Source organism: Dasypus novemcinctus, chromosome 9 (assembly GCF_030445035.2).
Source record: "Dasypus novemcinctus isolate mDasNov1 chromosome 9, mDasNov1.1.hap2, whole genome shotgun sequence".
In the NCBI taxonomy this organism is placed as follows: domain Eukaryota; kingdom Metazoa; phylum Chordata; class Mammalia; order Cingulata; family Dasypodidae; genus Dasypus; species Dasypus novemcinctus.
The window spans coordinates 50,186,241-50,204,727 of record NC_080681.1 but is presented as its reverse complement, the minus strand read 5'-3'; the positions used below and the strand labels follow the sequence as shown (position 1 = coordinate 50,204,727).

General features: G+C 43.0%; 1 protein-coding gene across 1 annotated transcript in view; it reads left to right on the top strand.

Annotated features, from left to right (window-relative positions):
• The first annotated feature begins 13,507 nt into the window (after positions 1–13,507).
• GIPC2 (GIPC PDZ domain containing family member 2) overlaps positions 13,508–18,487 on the top strand; it is a 104,120-nt gene continuing 99,140 nt past the window's right edge. Inside the window, exon 1 of the mRNA XM_058303306.2 lies at positions 13,508–14,101. Coding sequence (XP_058159289.1) covers positions 13,865–14,101 — 237 coding nt within the window. The 5' untranslated portion in view covers positions 13,508–13,864. The remainder of the gene's footprint in view (positions 14,102–18,487) is intronic.

The window sequence follows — 18,487 nt, the reverse complement described above, 5'->3', positions numbered from 1 at the left end:
GCTGCTGACAAGAATGCAAGTGGACACAGAAGAACACGTAGAGAATGGACACAGAGAGCAGCTGGGGGAGGAGGGGAGAGAAATAAATGATAAATATTTTAATAAAAATAAATTAAAGGGATTTGAGAAGTTATGAAATTCTACCTGCCTACCTGTATTAGTCAGGGATCTCTAGGGAAACAATCAACAGGAGATATCTGTAAATCGTATGAGATTTTATAAAATTCTCATGACCATGGGGATGTACAAGTTCAAATTCCACAGGTAGTCTGAAAACCATGGGCTCTGATGAAGGTCCTTGATGAGTTCCCTGGAGACATTAGCTGTCTAAAGTCAAGCTGGAAAATTCTCTCTGAATGCTGAAATCACTTCCCTTTTTAAGGGATTCAACTGATTGGATAAAACTTCACTAATTTCTGATGGCAATCTCCTTGGTTGATTGTAGATGTAATCAGCCATCTATGCAGTGAACTCATTGATGATTAAAAGTCCATAAATGTCCTTGTTTTTTTAAAAATAACTTTATTTATTTCTCTCCCCTTCCCCCTCCCCCCAGTTGTCTGCTCTCTGTGTCTATTTGCATTCCTTGCGCGTGGGGCTCCCCTACACGGGGGACACCCCTGCATGGCAGGGCACTCCTTGTGCACATCAGCACTGTGCATGGATCAGCTCCACAAGGGTCAAGGAGGCCCAGGGTTTGAACCGGGGACCTCCCATGTGGTAGACTGGATACTCTAACCACTGGGCCAAGTCCGCCGCCGGAATCATTTCTGTGTTCCCTGTGGAAACACTGCTCTTTGTGAAACTAAGAACTGTAGACCAGCAGAGCTTAAGGTAGCAGGGACAGGAAGCAAGCATTTCCTAGTGGATCACCAGGGTAATAGTGAGTGGTGCCATTCCCTTTTCCACCCCTTGTTCCTGGACCCATGAATCCTGGCTATGGGAGAAACTACCATAGAGTGGATGCTAATTTAGAGCATACACAGCCTCCCAGAGAACATTGCCCCAGCCCTGCAAGATATTGCCACCTTGTTGTCACCATAATTGAATCTTCAGAAGGCCATTCCACTGCTCTATAAATCCAGCTGCTTCAGTATGATGAGGAATATGGTAAGACCAGTGAATTCCATGGGCATGTGCCAATTCCTGCACATCATTTTCTGTGAAATGGGTTCCTTGATCAGAAATAATGCTGTGTGGATGCAGTGGCAGTGGATAAGATATTTGGTATGCCCATGGATGGTAGTTTTGGAAGAAGCATTCACGTAGGAATGCAAACCTATATCTAGAATATGTGTCTATTCCAGTCAAAACAAACTTCTCCTTTTAATGAAGATGGTGCTGAAAGTGAAGAAGAAAGCAACTGCCCCTCACAAAACCAAAGCAAAAGCTTTGAAAGTCAAGAAAGCAGTACTGAAAGGTGTCCACAGCCATACACAAAAATAGAAGATCTGCATGTCACCCACCTTCTGGTGGCCTAAGATGCTGAGTCTCAGGAAATAGCCCAAATATCCTTGGAAAATGCTCCCAGGAGAAACAAGCTGGACCACTAAGCCATCATCAAATTCTTCCTGACCACTGGGTCAACCATGAAGAAGAACAAAGACAACTACACACTTGTGTTCATTGTGGATGTCAAGGCCAACAAGCACCAGATCAAGCAAGGTGTGAAGAAGCTCTATGACATTGATGTGGCCAAGGTCAACATCCTGATCAGGCCTGATGGAGAGAAGAAGGCATATGTTCGACTGGCTCCTGACTGTGATGATTTGGATGTTGCCAAGAAAATTGGGATCATCTAAACTGAATCCTCCTGGCTAATTCTAAATATAAGTTTTTCACCATTAAAAAAAACAAAACAAAAAACAAATTGCTAAAAACAAACAAACAAACAAAAAACACACAAATTGCTGCCTCATCCATGATGGAAGTGGTCCAATGTAATCAACCTGCCACCAGGTAACAGGCTGACCACCTCTGGGAATGGTGCCATGTTGAGGGCTGAGTGTGGGTCTCTGGTGCTGGTAGATTGGGCACTCAACAGTGGCTGTAGCCAAGTCAGTCTTGTTGAGTGGAAGTCTAAGTTATTGAGCCCATGTATAACCTCCATCCCTACCTTGTTGGCCATTTTGTTCAAGTGCACATTGGGCAATGATAGGAGTGACTTGGGAAAGAGGCTAAGCATTAACCATAGAGGGGGTCATCTTATCCACTTGATTATTAAATCCTCCTCTGGTGAAGTCACCCTCTGCTGAGCACTCACTTGGAATGCAAATATTTTCATGTTTTTTGACCATTCAGAAAGGTCCATCCACATATCTCTTCCCCAGACCTCTTTGTCACCAATTTTCCAAACCCATTTCTTCCAAGTCCCTGACCATTCAGACAAAACATTGGTAATAGCCCATGAATCAGTGTACAAATTCACCTCTGGCCATTTTTCTTCCAAGCAAAATGAATAACCAGATGCACTGCTCAAAGTCCTGCCCACTGGGAGATTTGCCCTCAGCACTGTCCTTCAGGGATGACCCAGAAAGGGGCTGCAGTGCTGCAACTGGCCACTTCCTGGTGGTATCTGAATATCATGCAGAACCATCTGTAAACCAGGCCTGAGTTTTCTCTTCCTCAGTCAGCTGATTGTAAGGAACTCTCCAAGATGGCCAAAGCTGTGGGCTGGGAAAGAGAAGGTAACATGGCAGGAGTGGTGTCCATGGGCATTTGAGCTACTTCTTCATGTAACTTACTTATGCCTTCTAAACCTGCTTGAGTCCTATCTCAGATATTACACTTCCATTTTATGATGGAGTAACTTGGTGGCCCATGGTTAAGTGTTCAGTCTCCACAAGGCCCAGTAAAAGGCCAAAAGCTTTTTCTCAGAAGGAGAGTAGTTATCTGCAGAGGGTGGCTTTGATCCAAAATCCTCAGGGTGTGCATTGTGATTCTCCTGTAGGAGCCTGCCAAAGGTTCTAGATGGCATCTTTATTTGCCGCTGAAACTTCCAGCACCATTGGATCTGCTGGATCCAAGTGGCAGTGTAGCTTACACAGCAGCCTGGATCTGTCACAGAACTTCCTCTTATTCTGGTCCCGAATCAAAACTAGCAGCTTTTCTGGTCACTCAGTAAATGAACTGGAGTAGCACATCGAAATGAGTTATGTGTTGTCTCCAAAATTCAAAGAGATCAACTAACATTGTGCTTCTTTTTTGGATGTAGGAGGGACTATATGCAACAACTTATCCTTCACTTTAGAAGGGCTATCTTGGCATGCCCTACACCAGTGGACACCTAGAAATTTCACTGAGGTGGAAGTTTCCTGTATTTTTGTTGGATTTATCTCCCATCCTCTCTCATGCATATGCCTTATCAATAAGTCTAGAGTCATTGCTACTTCTTGCTCACTAGGTCCTATTAACATGATATCATCAATATAATGGGCTAGTGTGATGTCTTTTGGGAGGCAGAGATGATCAGGGTCCCTGCTGACAACATGACATAGGAGTGGAGAGTTGATATACCCCTGGGCAGGACGGTGAAGGTATATTGCTGGTCTTGCCAGCTGATAGCAAACACTTTCTGGTGGTCCTTATTGGTGACAATTGAGGAAAAAACATTTGCCAGATTGATAGCTGCATACCAGTTACTAGGGGATATGTTAATTTGCTCAAGCAATGATACCATGCCTGGGACAGCAGCAGCAATTGGAATCACTACCTGGATAAGTTTATGATAATCTACTGTCATCCTCCAAGATCCATCTGTTTTCTGCACAGGCCAAGTAGGAGAATCAAATGGGGATGTGGTGGGAATCACCATTCCTGCATCCTTCAAGTCCTTGATGGTAGCACTAATTTCTGCAACCCCTCCAGGAATCCAGCATTGCTTTTGGTTTACTATTTTGCTAGGTAGAGGCAGTTCTAGTGGCTTCCACTTGGGCTTTCCTACCATAATAGCCCTCACTCCACAAGTCAGGGGTCGAACGTGGGGATTCTGCCAGTTACTGAGTATGTCTATTTCAATTATGCATTCTGAAACTGGGGAAATAACCACCAAATGGGTCTGGGGACCCACTGGACCCACTATGAGATGGACCTGGGCTAAAACCACATCAATCACCTGACCTCCATAAGCCCCTATTCTGACTAGTGGACAACAGTGACATTTTGGGTCTCCTGGAATTAATGTCATTTCTGAACCAGTGTCTAAAAATCCCTGACATGTCTGATCATTTCCTTTTCCCCAACTCTGGTAAAAGGCTGTAGGTCTCCTTTGGTAAAGCTGAGGAAAAGATTAATAGTATAAATTTTTGTCAGGGTAACAGGATCCTTCCCTGAGGGGACTTGGCCTTCTCCTTATTCAAGGAGTTCTGGGTCTGTAAACTGGGGCAAATCTGGGAATTGATTAAGGGGCTGTGATTCTTTGTGTCTGTAATTCAAGTTAGGGCTTTGTTCACTCAACTTAGAACTCTTCTACTTATACAGATCAAACAGGAATTAATAGATTGTTCATGTATTACACTTCTTGGTACCCCATGATCTATTAGCCAATGCCATAGCTCTATGTGACTCAGGCTCTTTTGATTGCTGCTTTGAGTCTGCCTTTCATTGCAGTAGCCACATCCACCTTGTCTTTGGTGTTTAACTGCTGATACTTGACTTTTACCAACCTGAGATCCAATCATTCCCATAATGTTTAAGGATTCTTGTTCCATTACAGCAATTCCTACAATAATCTCTGCCCCATAAAGAAGAGCAACCACAGACCTCTTCAGGGAAGATGGGATTAGATTTAGAAATTTATTCTTCACAGTTCTGGTTAAAGGTGTGTCCTCTGGACATTCCTGGATTGGGTGGGCAGGTCTTAAATGGTAAATCCATTCTAGCATTCCAAACTGTCTTAGCCTTTGAATTTCCTCTTCTACTGTATACCAGGGTAAATTGGGCATCTCAACCTCAGACATTCTAGGCCATCTTTGGTCCATGTTTCAGTCAGTCACCCAAAAAACCGTTATAGCCCTTTCTAACCCTTTAAGCTACAGCACTGAATCCAGAATTTCTGCTTAGTGGGGCTATATCAATAAATTCAGCCTGATCCATCTTTATATTCCTTCCACCATTATCCCATACCCTTAGTATCCATTCCCACACACATTCCCCTGATTTCTGTCTATATAAGTTGGAAAGCTTATGTAGTTCTTTTAGAGTATGGTGTACTTCCTCATGGGTCACACTTTGTACTTTGCCATTGGGGTGAATTTAATCAAGTAATAGGTCTGGAAGAGGGGTGGTATGGGTGTTTAAGAAGGATTAGAAATGCCTTGCAATCTACTGACCTCAGGGCATTCCTTTGCATTTCATCTGGTGAGGCAGGGTTTGGAAGGCAGATTCCTCTTGGCAGGGTGGATGTTGGTCAGGGCATGCTGGAGTTTGGCTGGTACCTGCCTCATGGCTTGGAGGAGCTCAGGACTCCCTGGGGGCAGGCTGGAGGCTGAGTGATACAAGATTGACATTTTGTGGTCTCCACAGGGCAGGCCATCACAGTTTTATCTGGCAAAGTCTCAGCAGAATTTAGGGTTCCAATGTCCGCCCTGATATCAGCAACAACCCATATATCTCCATCCCAATGCTCAGGGTTCCACTCCTATCCAATCAATGCCTTCACTTTAACAGCAGACACCCTGCAAGGTTGAGATTTTAGTTTCTATTGTAACTCTGCTAATCTTACAAGGAGACTCTGAGTCTGGTTTTCATGGGTCTCAAGTCTGTGGCTGCATGAAACAAGATTTTCTTTCAAATCACATATAGACACTCGCACATCATGCAAGCAGTGTTTAAGTTGGAAATGTGAGGCTTTTAGTTCAACCTTTACTTTTAATTTTTTTAAACATTTATTTTATTTACTTATTTATTTCTCCCCTCACCTCATTGTTTGTACTTGGAGCCGGATAGTAAAACAGGGAATCAATAGATGGATCTGGGACCTGTCAAGAAGTCCACATGACATCAATGACCCCCAAGATGGCTGCTGATAGACCCTCCCCAAGATTCTGCCATCTAGAACAAGACTTCCTCCAGAAGCCAGGAGAAGCCCCAGATATTCCTCATGGACTTTATCATTGGGCCCTCATGAGGGATTGATGGTGGGGTGATCAATCAAAACAGCAAACAGCTGGAACCCCTCCCCTGTCATTAGCAAAGAGGTGGAATAATTAATGGTTCAAAAAGCAGGCGCAAGGCCTTAACTCAATCTCTCTCGCTTTTGGACCCCTGTTCCTGCCCTCTGTGTCCTGCTCTCACCATTTTTCCTCTGCCATAATGGCCAGTCAAGTAAAACCTGGGCATTTATAATCTATAATGGGAAATTATAGTCTGTAAATCAGCCATCTTTATCACTTTTCAACCTTTTCCTGTCTACCTAGAACCCATAATCTGTTATTTTCTCCTATTTCTCTTCCCTCTCTACCTTAATAAATTACTGGCCTAATTCACCCAACGTGCTCTTGAAATTAACTTCTGCAGTATAGTAAAAAACCTAGAAAAATCCAGTAACACACTTGCTGTGTGCTGTGTCTTTAGGAGGCCCCAGGAACTAAACTCTGGACCTCCGATGTGGGACGGAGGCACCTAATCACTTGAACCACCTCCCTTCCCTGCTTTGTTGTGTCTCTCATTTTGTTTTTTCTTCTTGTGTCTCTTGTGTCAGCTTGCTGCGCCTGCCCTTCGCATCACCTTGCTGTCCTGCGTGTTTTCTTTTAGAGGCACCAGGAACCCCTGCTCCCTGCTTAGTTGTGACTCTCAGTATGTTTTTTCTTCTTGTGTCTCTTGTTGTGTCATCTTGTTGTGTCAGCTAGTTGTGGCCTGCTTGTCACACCAGCTCACTGTCTTTTTTAGTAGGCACTGGGAACTGAACCATGGCCTGGTAGGCGGGAGCTGTCACCTGAGCCACATCTGCTTCCCTCATCCCTTTCTTTTGAAACTATATCCAGAGTATGTAGGAGGAGTCAGCCAACATCATTGTATCTTTTGATTTCACAAAACTCTGTTAAGGATGTTAAAAACACTCTCACCCAGATTCTTGCCTCTTATAAGCATGGAAATAGCAGAATCCAGTGGTGATATTTTCCTTATCTCCATTGCCAACTCATGCCATGGACTGTTAGGTGGCCTCTTAATTATTGGAAAGGGAGTCATTAGTATGCTTGAATCCAATTAGACTGGAGAGCCAATTGTAAAACTCCCAGAACCACGTCAGAAATCCCATGTTTAAGTTTCTTTTTCTCAAGAATTGCTCCTGGTACCAAGTTGTATTAGTCAGGGTTCTGTAGGGAAACAGAACTGAGAGGTGATATCTGTAAATAGCATGAAATTTTATAAAATTCTCTCATGTGACCATGGGGATACACAAGCCCAACTTCTGCAGGAAACCAGGGGCTCTGATGAAGGTACTTGATGAGTTGTCAAGAGATGTTGGTCAGCTGGAAAATTCTCTCTCAATGCTGAAATCACATTCCCCTTTTAAGGCATCCAACTAATTGAATAAGACTTTACTCATAGCTTACTGCAATCCCCGTGGTTAATTGTAGATGTAATCAGCCATCTATGCAATGAACTCATTGATGGCTAAAGTATATAAATGTCCTCGTATTACAATTAGCCCAGTGCTTGCTTGATCCAACAACTGGGCACCATTACCTGGCTGAGTTGACACGTTAGCTTATCCATCACACTACCCCACTCCAAAACTTCTGCCCTCTTTATTTGATATTGTTTCACAGAGCTCAAAGGTATTCTTCTCTTAAAAGATTTTCAAAATTCCATACACTTTTGTGTTTCCTTATACTGTTCTTACAGACATTAAAAAATTTTAAAACAATTTATTGTGTTTAAATGTTTTTGAATGTTTTCTACCATACCTAAGTCAAGAAGTTCCTTGAATAGAGGTATTCTGTCTTAATCATTTTTATATGAGCACAGCACGGTAGTTGATATTCTAAAAATGTTTATTGAATGAAAGAATCTTTCTTTCACACAATAGTTCCTTCTCGTCAATTGTTTATTGACAAATGAGGTTAATTTTCATTTTTTAGAAATTCATAATAAACTTTATTTTTAGAGATGTTTTAGATTACAGAAAAGCTACATCAAAAGCATAGGGTAGACTTTCTCTGTCTAGAGATGCCAGCATCAACTCTCAGTGCGTATTTCCATCCTCTCCCATTTGTCAGCAAGCTCTATTTCTTTACCCCATTTCCCAATAAATTCTTTTTTACCTAACTAAACCGGCATGTTCTTAAATTCTTTTATGCAACATAGCCAAAAACCTAGGGGAATCCAACACTCCCCTTACTTCATTTGGCAAGTGTCAGCCAGGAAGTCTGGAGGTAGGTAACAACATGGCTGACAGACAACATGGCTGCGAGACCCCACCAGGTCCTTGATCTTGAACTTGAGGTCCCAGTACTTTCAAACAGGCCTCCCCATTGGTCCCAGATAACCCCAAACAAAAGGCCTTACCATTGGCCTCCACCATTGGGGCCTCTCCCCTTAGTATTAGCAAGGGGAGGAATAATTAATAGCTGAAAAGGTGAACACACAAGCCAAAGCCTGCTTTTTCTGCCTAGAGGAGCCCACATTAAATCCTGGACCATATTTCTGTCCTTCTCTCCCATTTCTCAGCAAGCTTTGTTCTTTTCCACCATTTCCCAATAAATTCTTTTTACTGGCCTTAAAAAAAAAAAGTATAGGGGATGCCTATATAACCCTCACCCACATTCAAATAAATTAAACTTTTAAAAACTTATCAGCAATAGAACTCTGGTTGATGATAGGCATGCTGAAGTATTTAGGGAGAGTATACTGATGTCTGCAATTTATCCTGAAATGCATAAATGTAAGGTAAACGGATTGATGGATGGAGAGATGGAGAGATACATAATAAAGCATGTAGTACAAAATGCTTATGATAGAATGTAGATGGTGGATATATTGGTGTTCATAAAATTCTTTCAACTTTGCTATATGAAAATTCTTACAATAAAATGTTGGAAAAGTTATTCGCATCTACTATTCTAGACATTTACCTGCATAACTTAAACATTTTTCTTTTCTTTTCTTTTTAGGAGTTACCTAAAATTGAGCCTGTGACCTCAAATGTGGGAAACAAACACTCAACCACTGAGATACAACTATTCTCCTCCCCTTTTATTCAAAACTTTTTTTTTTTTTGAGGTATTGGGGCAGGGATTGAACCCCAGACCTCGTATGAGGGGCACAGATGTTCAACCACTTGAGCTACATCTGCTCCTCCATACCTTCACTTTTGACAGACTACCCAGAATAAAGCCACTATGTTTTTCTGTTCCTTGTCCTTGAATGCTTGGTCTGTTGGGCTCCATATAGAATTCATGTTCTCTAGTCTTATCTGAGCCTTCAGTGCAATATTTCAATCATTTTTTTGTTTCAGTCTCTAAACAACTAATTGCCCCAGCTGTAGTAATTGTCCCTAATCTTTTTCTGACTCTACTCAAACCTCCCACTCCATCCTTACTTATGCACTTTGCCTCTACTGCCAAATTCTTGCTACTTTCACTTCTTCAACACTTCTTCCTGCATCCTGGGTCTCTTTCCTCAGGTGCAAAAACTATTCTCAGAAAGATTCCTCACACTGCATTAGAGTAGCCAAATCTTGACTCTTTTTTATATAATTCTGTTACATTTCTTTACAGAATTATAAGAAAACCTGCCATTTACCTTCAATGAAAAATTCTATAGGTGGAGAAAGGTCACTAGATCCCAGATCACTGACTTTTGTTCCATGAGCTCCCTTTTTCCTTTGGGATGATGCCCTTTAAGTTGCTACCACCACCACAATGGCCTATGGAGTTTACTCCTTTAGTGCTCTGAAGGAAGGATGGATCCTTCCCTTAATTGTCAAATTGTCTCTATTAAGGGTATAGAGAAGGAGACTCAAGAGATGCTGATGAAATAGAAACAGCAGCCATGGACTCCCTTTAAAGGGAAAATAATTCTTGCAAGCTCTTAGTATTGCAAATTATTTTTATTGAAAGGTTTATTAAAAATGTACAAACGAAACTAGGTACTAAAGTGAATACAATTCAAATTAGCTTTTTTTTTTTTATATAGCAGGTGATGTTCAGCTGAATCTAAATTGCCTCTATCATGTTAATTGGTGCCGACAGATATCATGAGAGTTTCTTTTGAATTTGGCACTATCACCAGCGCACTGAGTAAGTCATACATTGCAGAAGGTGCCTGTCTAAAGCGGAAAAGTGGAAGGTGAAAATCTGCTGGAGGAACTTACCACGCCATGCAGCCTAGCAAGGAATTGTATCTACCCAGATGTTTCTATACCATGCACTCTGAGGGGGTGCTTTTTCTAATTTGCATAAAGGTGTTACAGGATTTTATCTAGGTTCTTGACTGTGCTACAAGAAATGAATTTCAAGAGCATGTAGGGTTAGTTAGGCCAGTAATTTATTACCATAGGGAGGGAAGAGAAAAGAGAGAAAATAACAGATCATTAGTCCCAGGTAGAAGGAAAAGGGCGGAAAAGTGATAAAAGAGGGCCAATTTATAGATTACAATTCCCATTATAGATTATAGATGTCCAGGTTTACTTGCATATTGACCCGGGGGGGGGGTTAAGAAGCCCGAATAAGGCGCAAACAGGCACCGGGACAGGGCGAAGTCAAGAGAAAGCAAAAGGTCTTTGTGCTTGTTTTTAAACCATTAATGATTCCACCCCTTTGCTAATGGCATGGGAGGAGTCCCAGCCGTTTGCTGTTTTGATAGATTACCCCACCCATTAATCCCCCTGGAAGGCCCAATGACAAGATCCTTGGAGAATATCTGGGGCTTCCCCTTGGCTTTTGGGGAAATATTACTCTGAGTGAAAGAATCTCCCAAGAGTCTTCCAGGGGCCACGTTGGGGGTATTGATGTCCACGTGGACTTTTTGCCAGGTTACAGATCCACCTTTTGCTTCCCTCCCTAGCCTGCTTCAAACATACCCTATGTCCTAGCAGTGGCCCTGCCACTATGATGGCACATTTCTCCTGCTACTTTTCCTCAAGCAAATCCCTATGAGCTCTTTATTCATGAAAAACATTGTGAAGTCTTTTGCCTTTCACTTTTTTTTTTGCTTATCAGGTTTCCTCTCCACTTTTCTCATTAGCCCAAGTCAATTCAAGTAATACTATTTGGTGCCATAGCAATCGTAAACACAAAGGCAAATTCAAGCCCTGAGATCATGTGGTAGTATACCATTTTCAGGGGATTATGCAGATGATACAAAGTATATTTATGTTGATTTAAGTCAAGGAAACATAAGACTCAAAACTTGAAGGAAAAAAAAGCTATCTGTAGCAGTTTGATTTTATTTATGAATTTCTGAAAGAACTATAGATTGTAAACTGGTAAGTTTCTCTGGTGTGATAACAATTTGATTGTATTAGAATCAGCTGGGATGTCTGATTAAATTATGTTAAGATTAGGGTTCTGATCCAACCACATCATTAGCCAGCCCCCCCCCTCCCCCCCCCCCCCCCCCCCCCCCGGGATAAAACAGATGCTCACATGGAAGTAAAGACACAGAGAATTAGAATACAGAGGAAGAGAGACAGATCATTAGACACGGCAGAGGCCCCAGGAAGAGGGATGAGCTTGATAGCCTACAGCTGCAGCTGAGACTGGGCAGAAACTTGGGGAGAGAGACAGCCCTTTAGCCTATGCATGAGATTGGAAGAAGCTGGGACCACAGAGCCTTAGGGGAGAGAGGAACATGTGGCAATGGAATTTGGTGAGGGAAGTAACTTACCCTTTTATGGTCTGGTAACTATAAGTTTCTACCCCAAATAAATACCCTTTATAAAAGCCAACAGGGGAAGCAGATATGACTCAACTGATAGAGCATCCGTCTACCATATGGAGGGTGCAAAAGTTCGATCCCCAGGTCCCCCTGACCCATGTGGTAAGCTGGCCTACATGCAGTGCTGCTGTGTGCAAGGAATGCCGTGCCACCCAGGGGTGCCCATGCGAAGGGGTGACCCACATGCAAGGAGTGTGCCCCGTAAGGAGAGCTGCCCCACGTGAAAAAAGTGCAGCCCGTCCAAGAGTGGCACCGCACACACGGAGAGCTGATGCAGCAAGATGACACGACCAAAAAGAGACGCTTATTCCTGGTACTAGCGGATAATGGAAGTGGATGCAGAAGATCACACAGCGAATGGACACAGAGAGTAGACAATGGGGTGCAAGGGATGGGGGAGAGAAATAAATCTTTAAGGAAAAAAAAGCCCACAGACTCCTGGTACTTTGCATGAGCACCCCTTTGGCTAACTAATATACTATCCTAAAGAACTCATGGCCTCCTCTGCTGTTCCTCAGAACATTCGAGCACCATGGCTTTTCAGGACTGAATCACTGTGAAAGGTTAGGGGAAAAGCTTGATGTGATGACTGCCAGTGTCTGGCCTGATGAAGTGAGTGCCTTGTGGTCCCTTCACTGAAAAAAAGAAAAGAGTTCAGGAGAAAAGATGCGTTCAGTTTCTGTCATTTAAATTTGCTGCAGAGCATTCCTTTTTTTGGTGGACAGAGCTGGAGGTATAAATTTAGTAGTAAACATATCTGGTTAAAACTAAGAGAACAGGCAGTCATTCAGGAACTGCAGTAGAAGAGAACACAGGGCAAAATAGCCTTGGGGAACAGAGTTCCTAGCAAGCCAAAAGTGAGGCAAGAATTAAGAATGAAATGGTCAACAGAGTCAGATGCTATTAAAGGGCAAGTAATATAACTGAGAAGAGTTGATTGTCTTTGGTATTTGCGAAGTTCTGACCACAATCAAAGCAATTTCAGGAGAGTGTGTGGGCAAGTGAGGAAATGCAGGCTAGCAAGTCATTCCAGAGTGTTGCCTTGAGGTGAAAAAGTAGCTAGAGGAGACCGCAGGGGCTGAAAGAGGATTTTAAAACAATATAAGATTTGTGTTCTTGACAATCAGTGGCACCAGGTGGGGAAGGGAAGAGTCAACAGGAAACTTACAAGCAGATCCTCCGAGAGATTTCTAGGGAGGACAAAGAAAAGAGGTGGGTGGAGCTACACACACAGAGTGGGGAATTGAGGGGGAGCTCACTTTTTACGCCCGAGGCCTCTTTCTCTGCAGCGTAAAGGTCAGGGTCCTCTGCCAAGACAAAGAAGAGTGGAATGGGGGCTAAAGCCTTTGCTCAGTGCTGAAAGTTTGCGAGAGGAAGCTGCCGGTGAACACGTAAGAAAGGCTACTGGGAGGTGCTGAGGGCCCAATAGAGAACATTGACCCTTAATTAGAGAACACTGACCATGAATTTAACGTGGCGCCTATCTATGTGACTTTTCCCAACCAATTCTGTGGCGTAGCAAGTGCAGATGAAGGTTGTCTTATTTTTAAATCCCTTTTCCTAATGGCACCGGGCGCAAGGGACACCAAGGTCTGTGACCGAATCCTGTGTGAGTGCGTCACGCGTTTATGAAAAGCACCAGACGGGCCAGCTAGTTTTCTAAGACGTGTTGTTTTGTAGCTTCTGCACCCAGAGGCCTTTACAGAAATCGAGCCATTTTTAAGAGGAGGGTGCGGGACTGAGCCTTCTCTCCAGATCCACCGATGGGAGGGCGGGAAGCTGCTCCTGGACGCGGTCTCGGCACCTCGGGTAAGGGAGGGGGTCCCGCCCGGGCGGTGCCAGGCGGAAGCGCCTCAGCCATTGGCGCAGCGGCTTTACCTGCGCGGAGGCTGCGGGCAGGGGAGCTCAAAGTCCGCGGCGTCGGCGGAGGAGGCGGAGGTCGGCGGCGCAGGTGGGCCCCCCTCCCCCTCGGCCAGGCAAGATGCCTCTCGGGCTTCGGGGAAAGAAGAAAGCCAAGTCCAAGGAGGCGGCCCGGCTGGTGGAGGGCGAACGGGCGGGGGCGCGCAGCGGGCGCCTCCCGGAGCAGGTTCCCGCGCGCAGGCTGGTGTTCCACACGCAGCTGGCGCACGGCAGCGCCACGGGAAGAGTGGAGGATTTCTCCAGCATCCAGGAGCTCTATGCCAAGATCGCGGGCGCCTTTGAGATCTCGCCCTCGGAGGTAAAGGGTCAGGTGCACAGCCCGTCCCTCCGCTCCCAGCCTCTCCCAGCCTCTCCTTACCGAGATGCCGCTAGGTTCAGTGGCCCTGGGCGGGTGGAGCGACTCTTCCCGGAGCCGGATATTGGGGGCCACAGGGGGTCCGTCCGGAGCGCCCCAAAGGAGAATAAGTGAGATTTTAGTGGGAAGGGAAAAGTTAAAAAGTCTCAGGACCGGAGAGAGAAAGGCACACCCCCATCTCAGGAGACATGGCCTCCAGGAAACTGGAAACGACCTTTCTTCCTCTTGCAAACGAGTTTGCTCCAGCCGGCCCGATTTTTGCTTTTGCGGGCGCGAGCACCTTCCGAGAGTCACAACTGACTGAGCAAATAAATTAACCCTTCTCGCTCTCCCCACGCCCACCTGGACTTTACCCTCGTGCTTCTTCCGCAGTGGTCCGAGAGCAGCTCAGGGCGTCTTAAGGAAAAAAAAAGGTGCCTTCCGGGTGATGCCGAGGCCCACTTTGCCTCTGATTAATACCAGACACTATTTGATGGGAGAAATTTATAATTCCAGGAGTGGATAACTTAGAGAATCATAGTTAACTCCATGAGACTAGTTAACAGAGTTTTCCTGGGGAAAATCAGCTCTCAGTTTTACTACATATTCTAGAATGGGGACTGAAATTTACTATCAAATAGGTTGATTCTCCTGCCTGCCCGGAACTGGAGGTGGGCGTAGGCGTGATCCTTAGAGGACTAGTTTACGGCTCACTCGTTGTGACCACTTTATTTATGCATACACCTGAGAACTGCAAATGTAGGTATGAAAGCCTCGCCCAAGAATATATTTTGTTCACACTCCTAGGAAAAGTGCAGGATTTTATTGCCCTGGACTGCTAGGAGAGCAGAAATCTGCCTTGGCGTGACCTTCGGATATCTGTTCTTTGATGCTGTTTATCAGGTTTGTTCAAGTGAAATGGAGGTAAAGGCAAAATTCCAGGAAGCGATGGAAGAGACCTCGAAGTCTAACACATTGTTCTTTCAGGGCTCCTAGGCACTCGGGCAACTCACAAACCCATTTTGTGAGTTATTTATAGTGACATATTGTATAAGTAATAATAATGCATTGTGAAGGACTTTTTAATTCAAAAAGCAGTTTCACAGAAACAGATTCCTTTGCCCTTCTCTTGGGTGTGCAGGTGGGCGTGTACTTCCTTAGGACCAAAGGACAGGGTTTGGAGACAAAGCTTTGTGGATACGGGTTTCATTTCTAACTAGCTGAATGGCCTCGGAAGAGTTTTTCTTAGTCTCAGCCATCTATAAAAATGGAGGTCAAAATATATATGTTGAAGTGATTTTTGTAAAAACTGGAGTTCACATATAAACCTAACAGATTGAGTGGTATATGGTCAGTACTTAATAAATTGTAGCCAATAATATTAATATCTAACTGTTAAATGAGGAGGACAGGGTGCAGAATGATTGTGCTTTTGCCAAAGTCACATAGCTGGCAAGAAAAAAACTGGTCCGCTACTTAAACTTGCATCTTCTGATTTTTAAGCCAATGATCTGGTTAGCATACTTAATTGACAACTTAAAAAAATCTTTCCTGTAATCAGGGACTTCAGTTTTAGTTACTTTGCATCACCAATCTTATCATAATGCCTAACATTATTTTGTCTTCAAGAGGCATGATTTTATTTAATATACTTAATATCCTAGAAGTAGGTATTATTGTTAATATCCCTGTTTTACAGAGAGCTACCTGAGGTTTGAGGTTAAGAATTTTTTCAAAATTACAGTTAAGTGTCAGAGCCTGGATTCAAAGCCATGTTTTTTTTTCTGATTCCAAACTCCATGTAGTTATAGTGCATATTGCTTCCCAAATTTTCCATAGTCTCTCAGCAATAACTTGGCAGCTATATTCTGTCTTTTTATTTTCCAGTGCACTGACTTGCAAGATAAAATTCCAAGATGAGAAACATAGGTGTTTTGATGTGCCATGTCAAAGTTCACAAATTCTTTTTATAATCTCAAATATGTATATGAGTGTATAAATGTTTATACATATAACAAACATTAATGAAGGTGTTCCTTCTGACTTAAAAATCCTGTTAATAAATATATCCAGGATAAAGAATTGGTCACTATAACATGGTATTGTATATTATGTCACAACTCAGTGGTTAATTTTGAAACAGAAGTAACTTATTAAAATAAAATGCACACAAGTGAGGTCCCATTTCCCATCCCAATCTCCCTTGCAAGGGGAATCGTGGTATAAATAATTCTTGAGGTGTCAGTAGTGTTAAAATAAGTACCCTCCCCCCCTTAATAAGATTGAATAGACAACTCATAAGAAGTCTGACCTTTTCTTTAGAGAGGTGGCTATTATAAATAGCACTATATGAAGAACTTTACTGGGGAAAAAAGGGAAAGACTTGACTTGATGCAGAAGCAAACAGATTCAATCAGTCACATTTACTGGGTGTCCATCATGTGCCCACAGCTGTGCTAGGCAGGTAAGTGTACACTGAGGCCATGTAGTCCTCCCTGTCTCACTGAGGCAAACATTCTTCCCGTTTTGCAGTTGGGCTAGATGAGGCTCTGGTAAGTTAGGGAGTTTGCCCAGAGTCACTGGGCTGGTACATGGCCAAGCCAGGATTTGAATCTGGGTTTGCTGGTTCCAGGCTCATTACATAGCAGCTGTGAGATTCCCAGTAACTGCATTCAAATTCTGAGTACACACCCAGAAAAACTTTTATTTTTTATGAACACCTACTCTTGTCAATTCAAGTCATAGACGTAACTACAAAAATATTTAGTTGCCTCAGAAAGATAGTTGGAGAAATAGTTGTAGTTTACAGCTATTTCATAGTCCCTAAAGGAGAAAACTGTCAAAGCCCATGAATCTTTTATGATTTGATACCCAGGTGTGGTACAGTCTACTGCGATCATTACCTTGAAATAGGTGGCCAGTTATACAAAAAGCCCTTATATCTGGTGTCGTTTTCACAACAATGACATGAGCAATTCCATAAAAAGAAAAAATTAATCTCATCTAAAAGAAAAGTTAACTCAGTATAAATGTGGGGAGGTCATCCTTGATAACTCACAGCCACAGCCAGTTCATCCACAAATCTTGCTGATTCAATCTTCAAAATAGACCTGAAATCTTACCCCTTTACCTTAATTTCACTCCTGTCACCATCATCCAAACTTCATCATCGCTACCGGGGTAGTTGTAGTACCGTCCTTACTAATCTCCCTGTTTCTGCCCTTGCCCCTCTTTAGTCTACATCTCCTCTTTTCTTTCAAAACCTTTCGATGGCTGCACATTTAACTTGAAGCAAAATCCAAAATCCTCTGATGGCCATACACCCTGTTGTTCCTTTAAATTTTCAGAAATGTCAACTTCTCAGGGAGGCCAGCATTTCTCATTCTATCTAAAACGATGACTTCTCTTCCATGCTTAATTTTTTTCTGTAGCAAAACATTCTATGCATATTTGTTATTCTGTTTGCCTACCCACTCTGCACCCCTCCTTTCCACCCCCCAGAATATAAACTCCCCAAGGGTTATTTTCTGGGTCATTTACTGATGTAGGCCCTAGGCCTTAGAGCTGTACTTGTAATGTAGATAGGACTCAAAAAATATTTGTTGAATAAAAGAATCCTCACAAAAACAGTACTTAAATTCCTGTATCTTTCTGGTAAAGCTTTAGTACTGTTACAATACTTATATCTTAGGTAGATTTTTTTAAAAAATTAACTTTTTCTTTTTTCTTTTTAGGAGGCACTGGGGAATGGACCCAGGACCTCATACATAGGAAGTAAGGACTCAAGCACTGAGCTAGGCCTGTTCCCCATAAACTCTATTTTTAAAGAGGTTTCAGATTTAATGAAAAGTTACATTGAACTCTCCCCACATATTCCCCCATTAGTAACTCTTAGGTAGATGTTAATTTTTTAAAAAATCTTGTGTGAGGAAAGGGTAAGACTAGCTTTAGATCAGAGGTGGATAAGAAGAAACACCAATGCTCAATTCTAAAAGGGAGAAGAATGGACTCTGGGAAGCTAAGTAAAGGAATTATTTAGTATGAGTGCTTCCATCTCTAAAAATTCCATAAATTATGAAGTTTGAGGCTTTGTTTGCAAGCAAAGTCACTTTCTAAGTGAGTTATAGCATATGGGAGCTGCCCTGTGAGGCTTTCCAGAAAACGCTTCCCTTTCTCAACTCACTGGCACAAGCACTGAGCTCTGTGAAAGCCAGTAGTCTCTATTTATGTGAAGAACATGAAATGCTCTGCAGACTTTACCATTTCTCTGCAATGCAGATAACTGCCAAGTGGAACTGTGTCTTTCTGCCTCGCAAATGGGAAATCTGGGGACAGTTCAGCAAAGTGGGT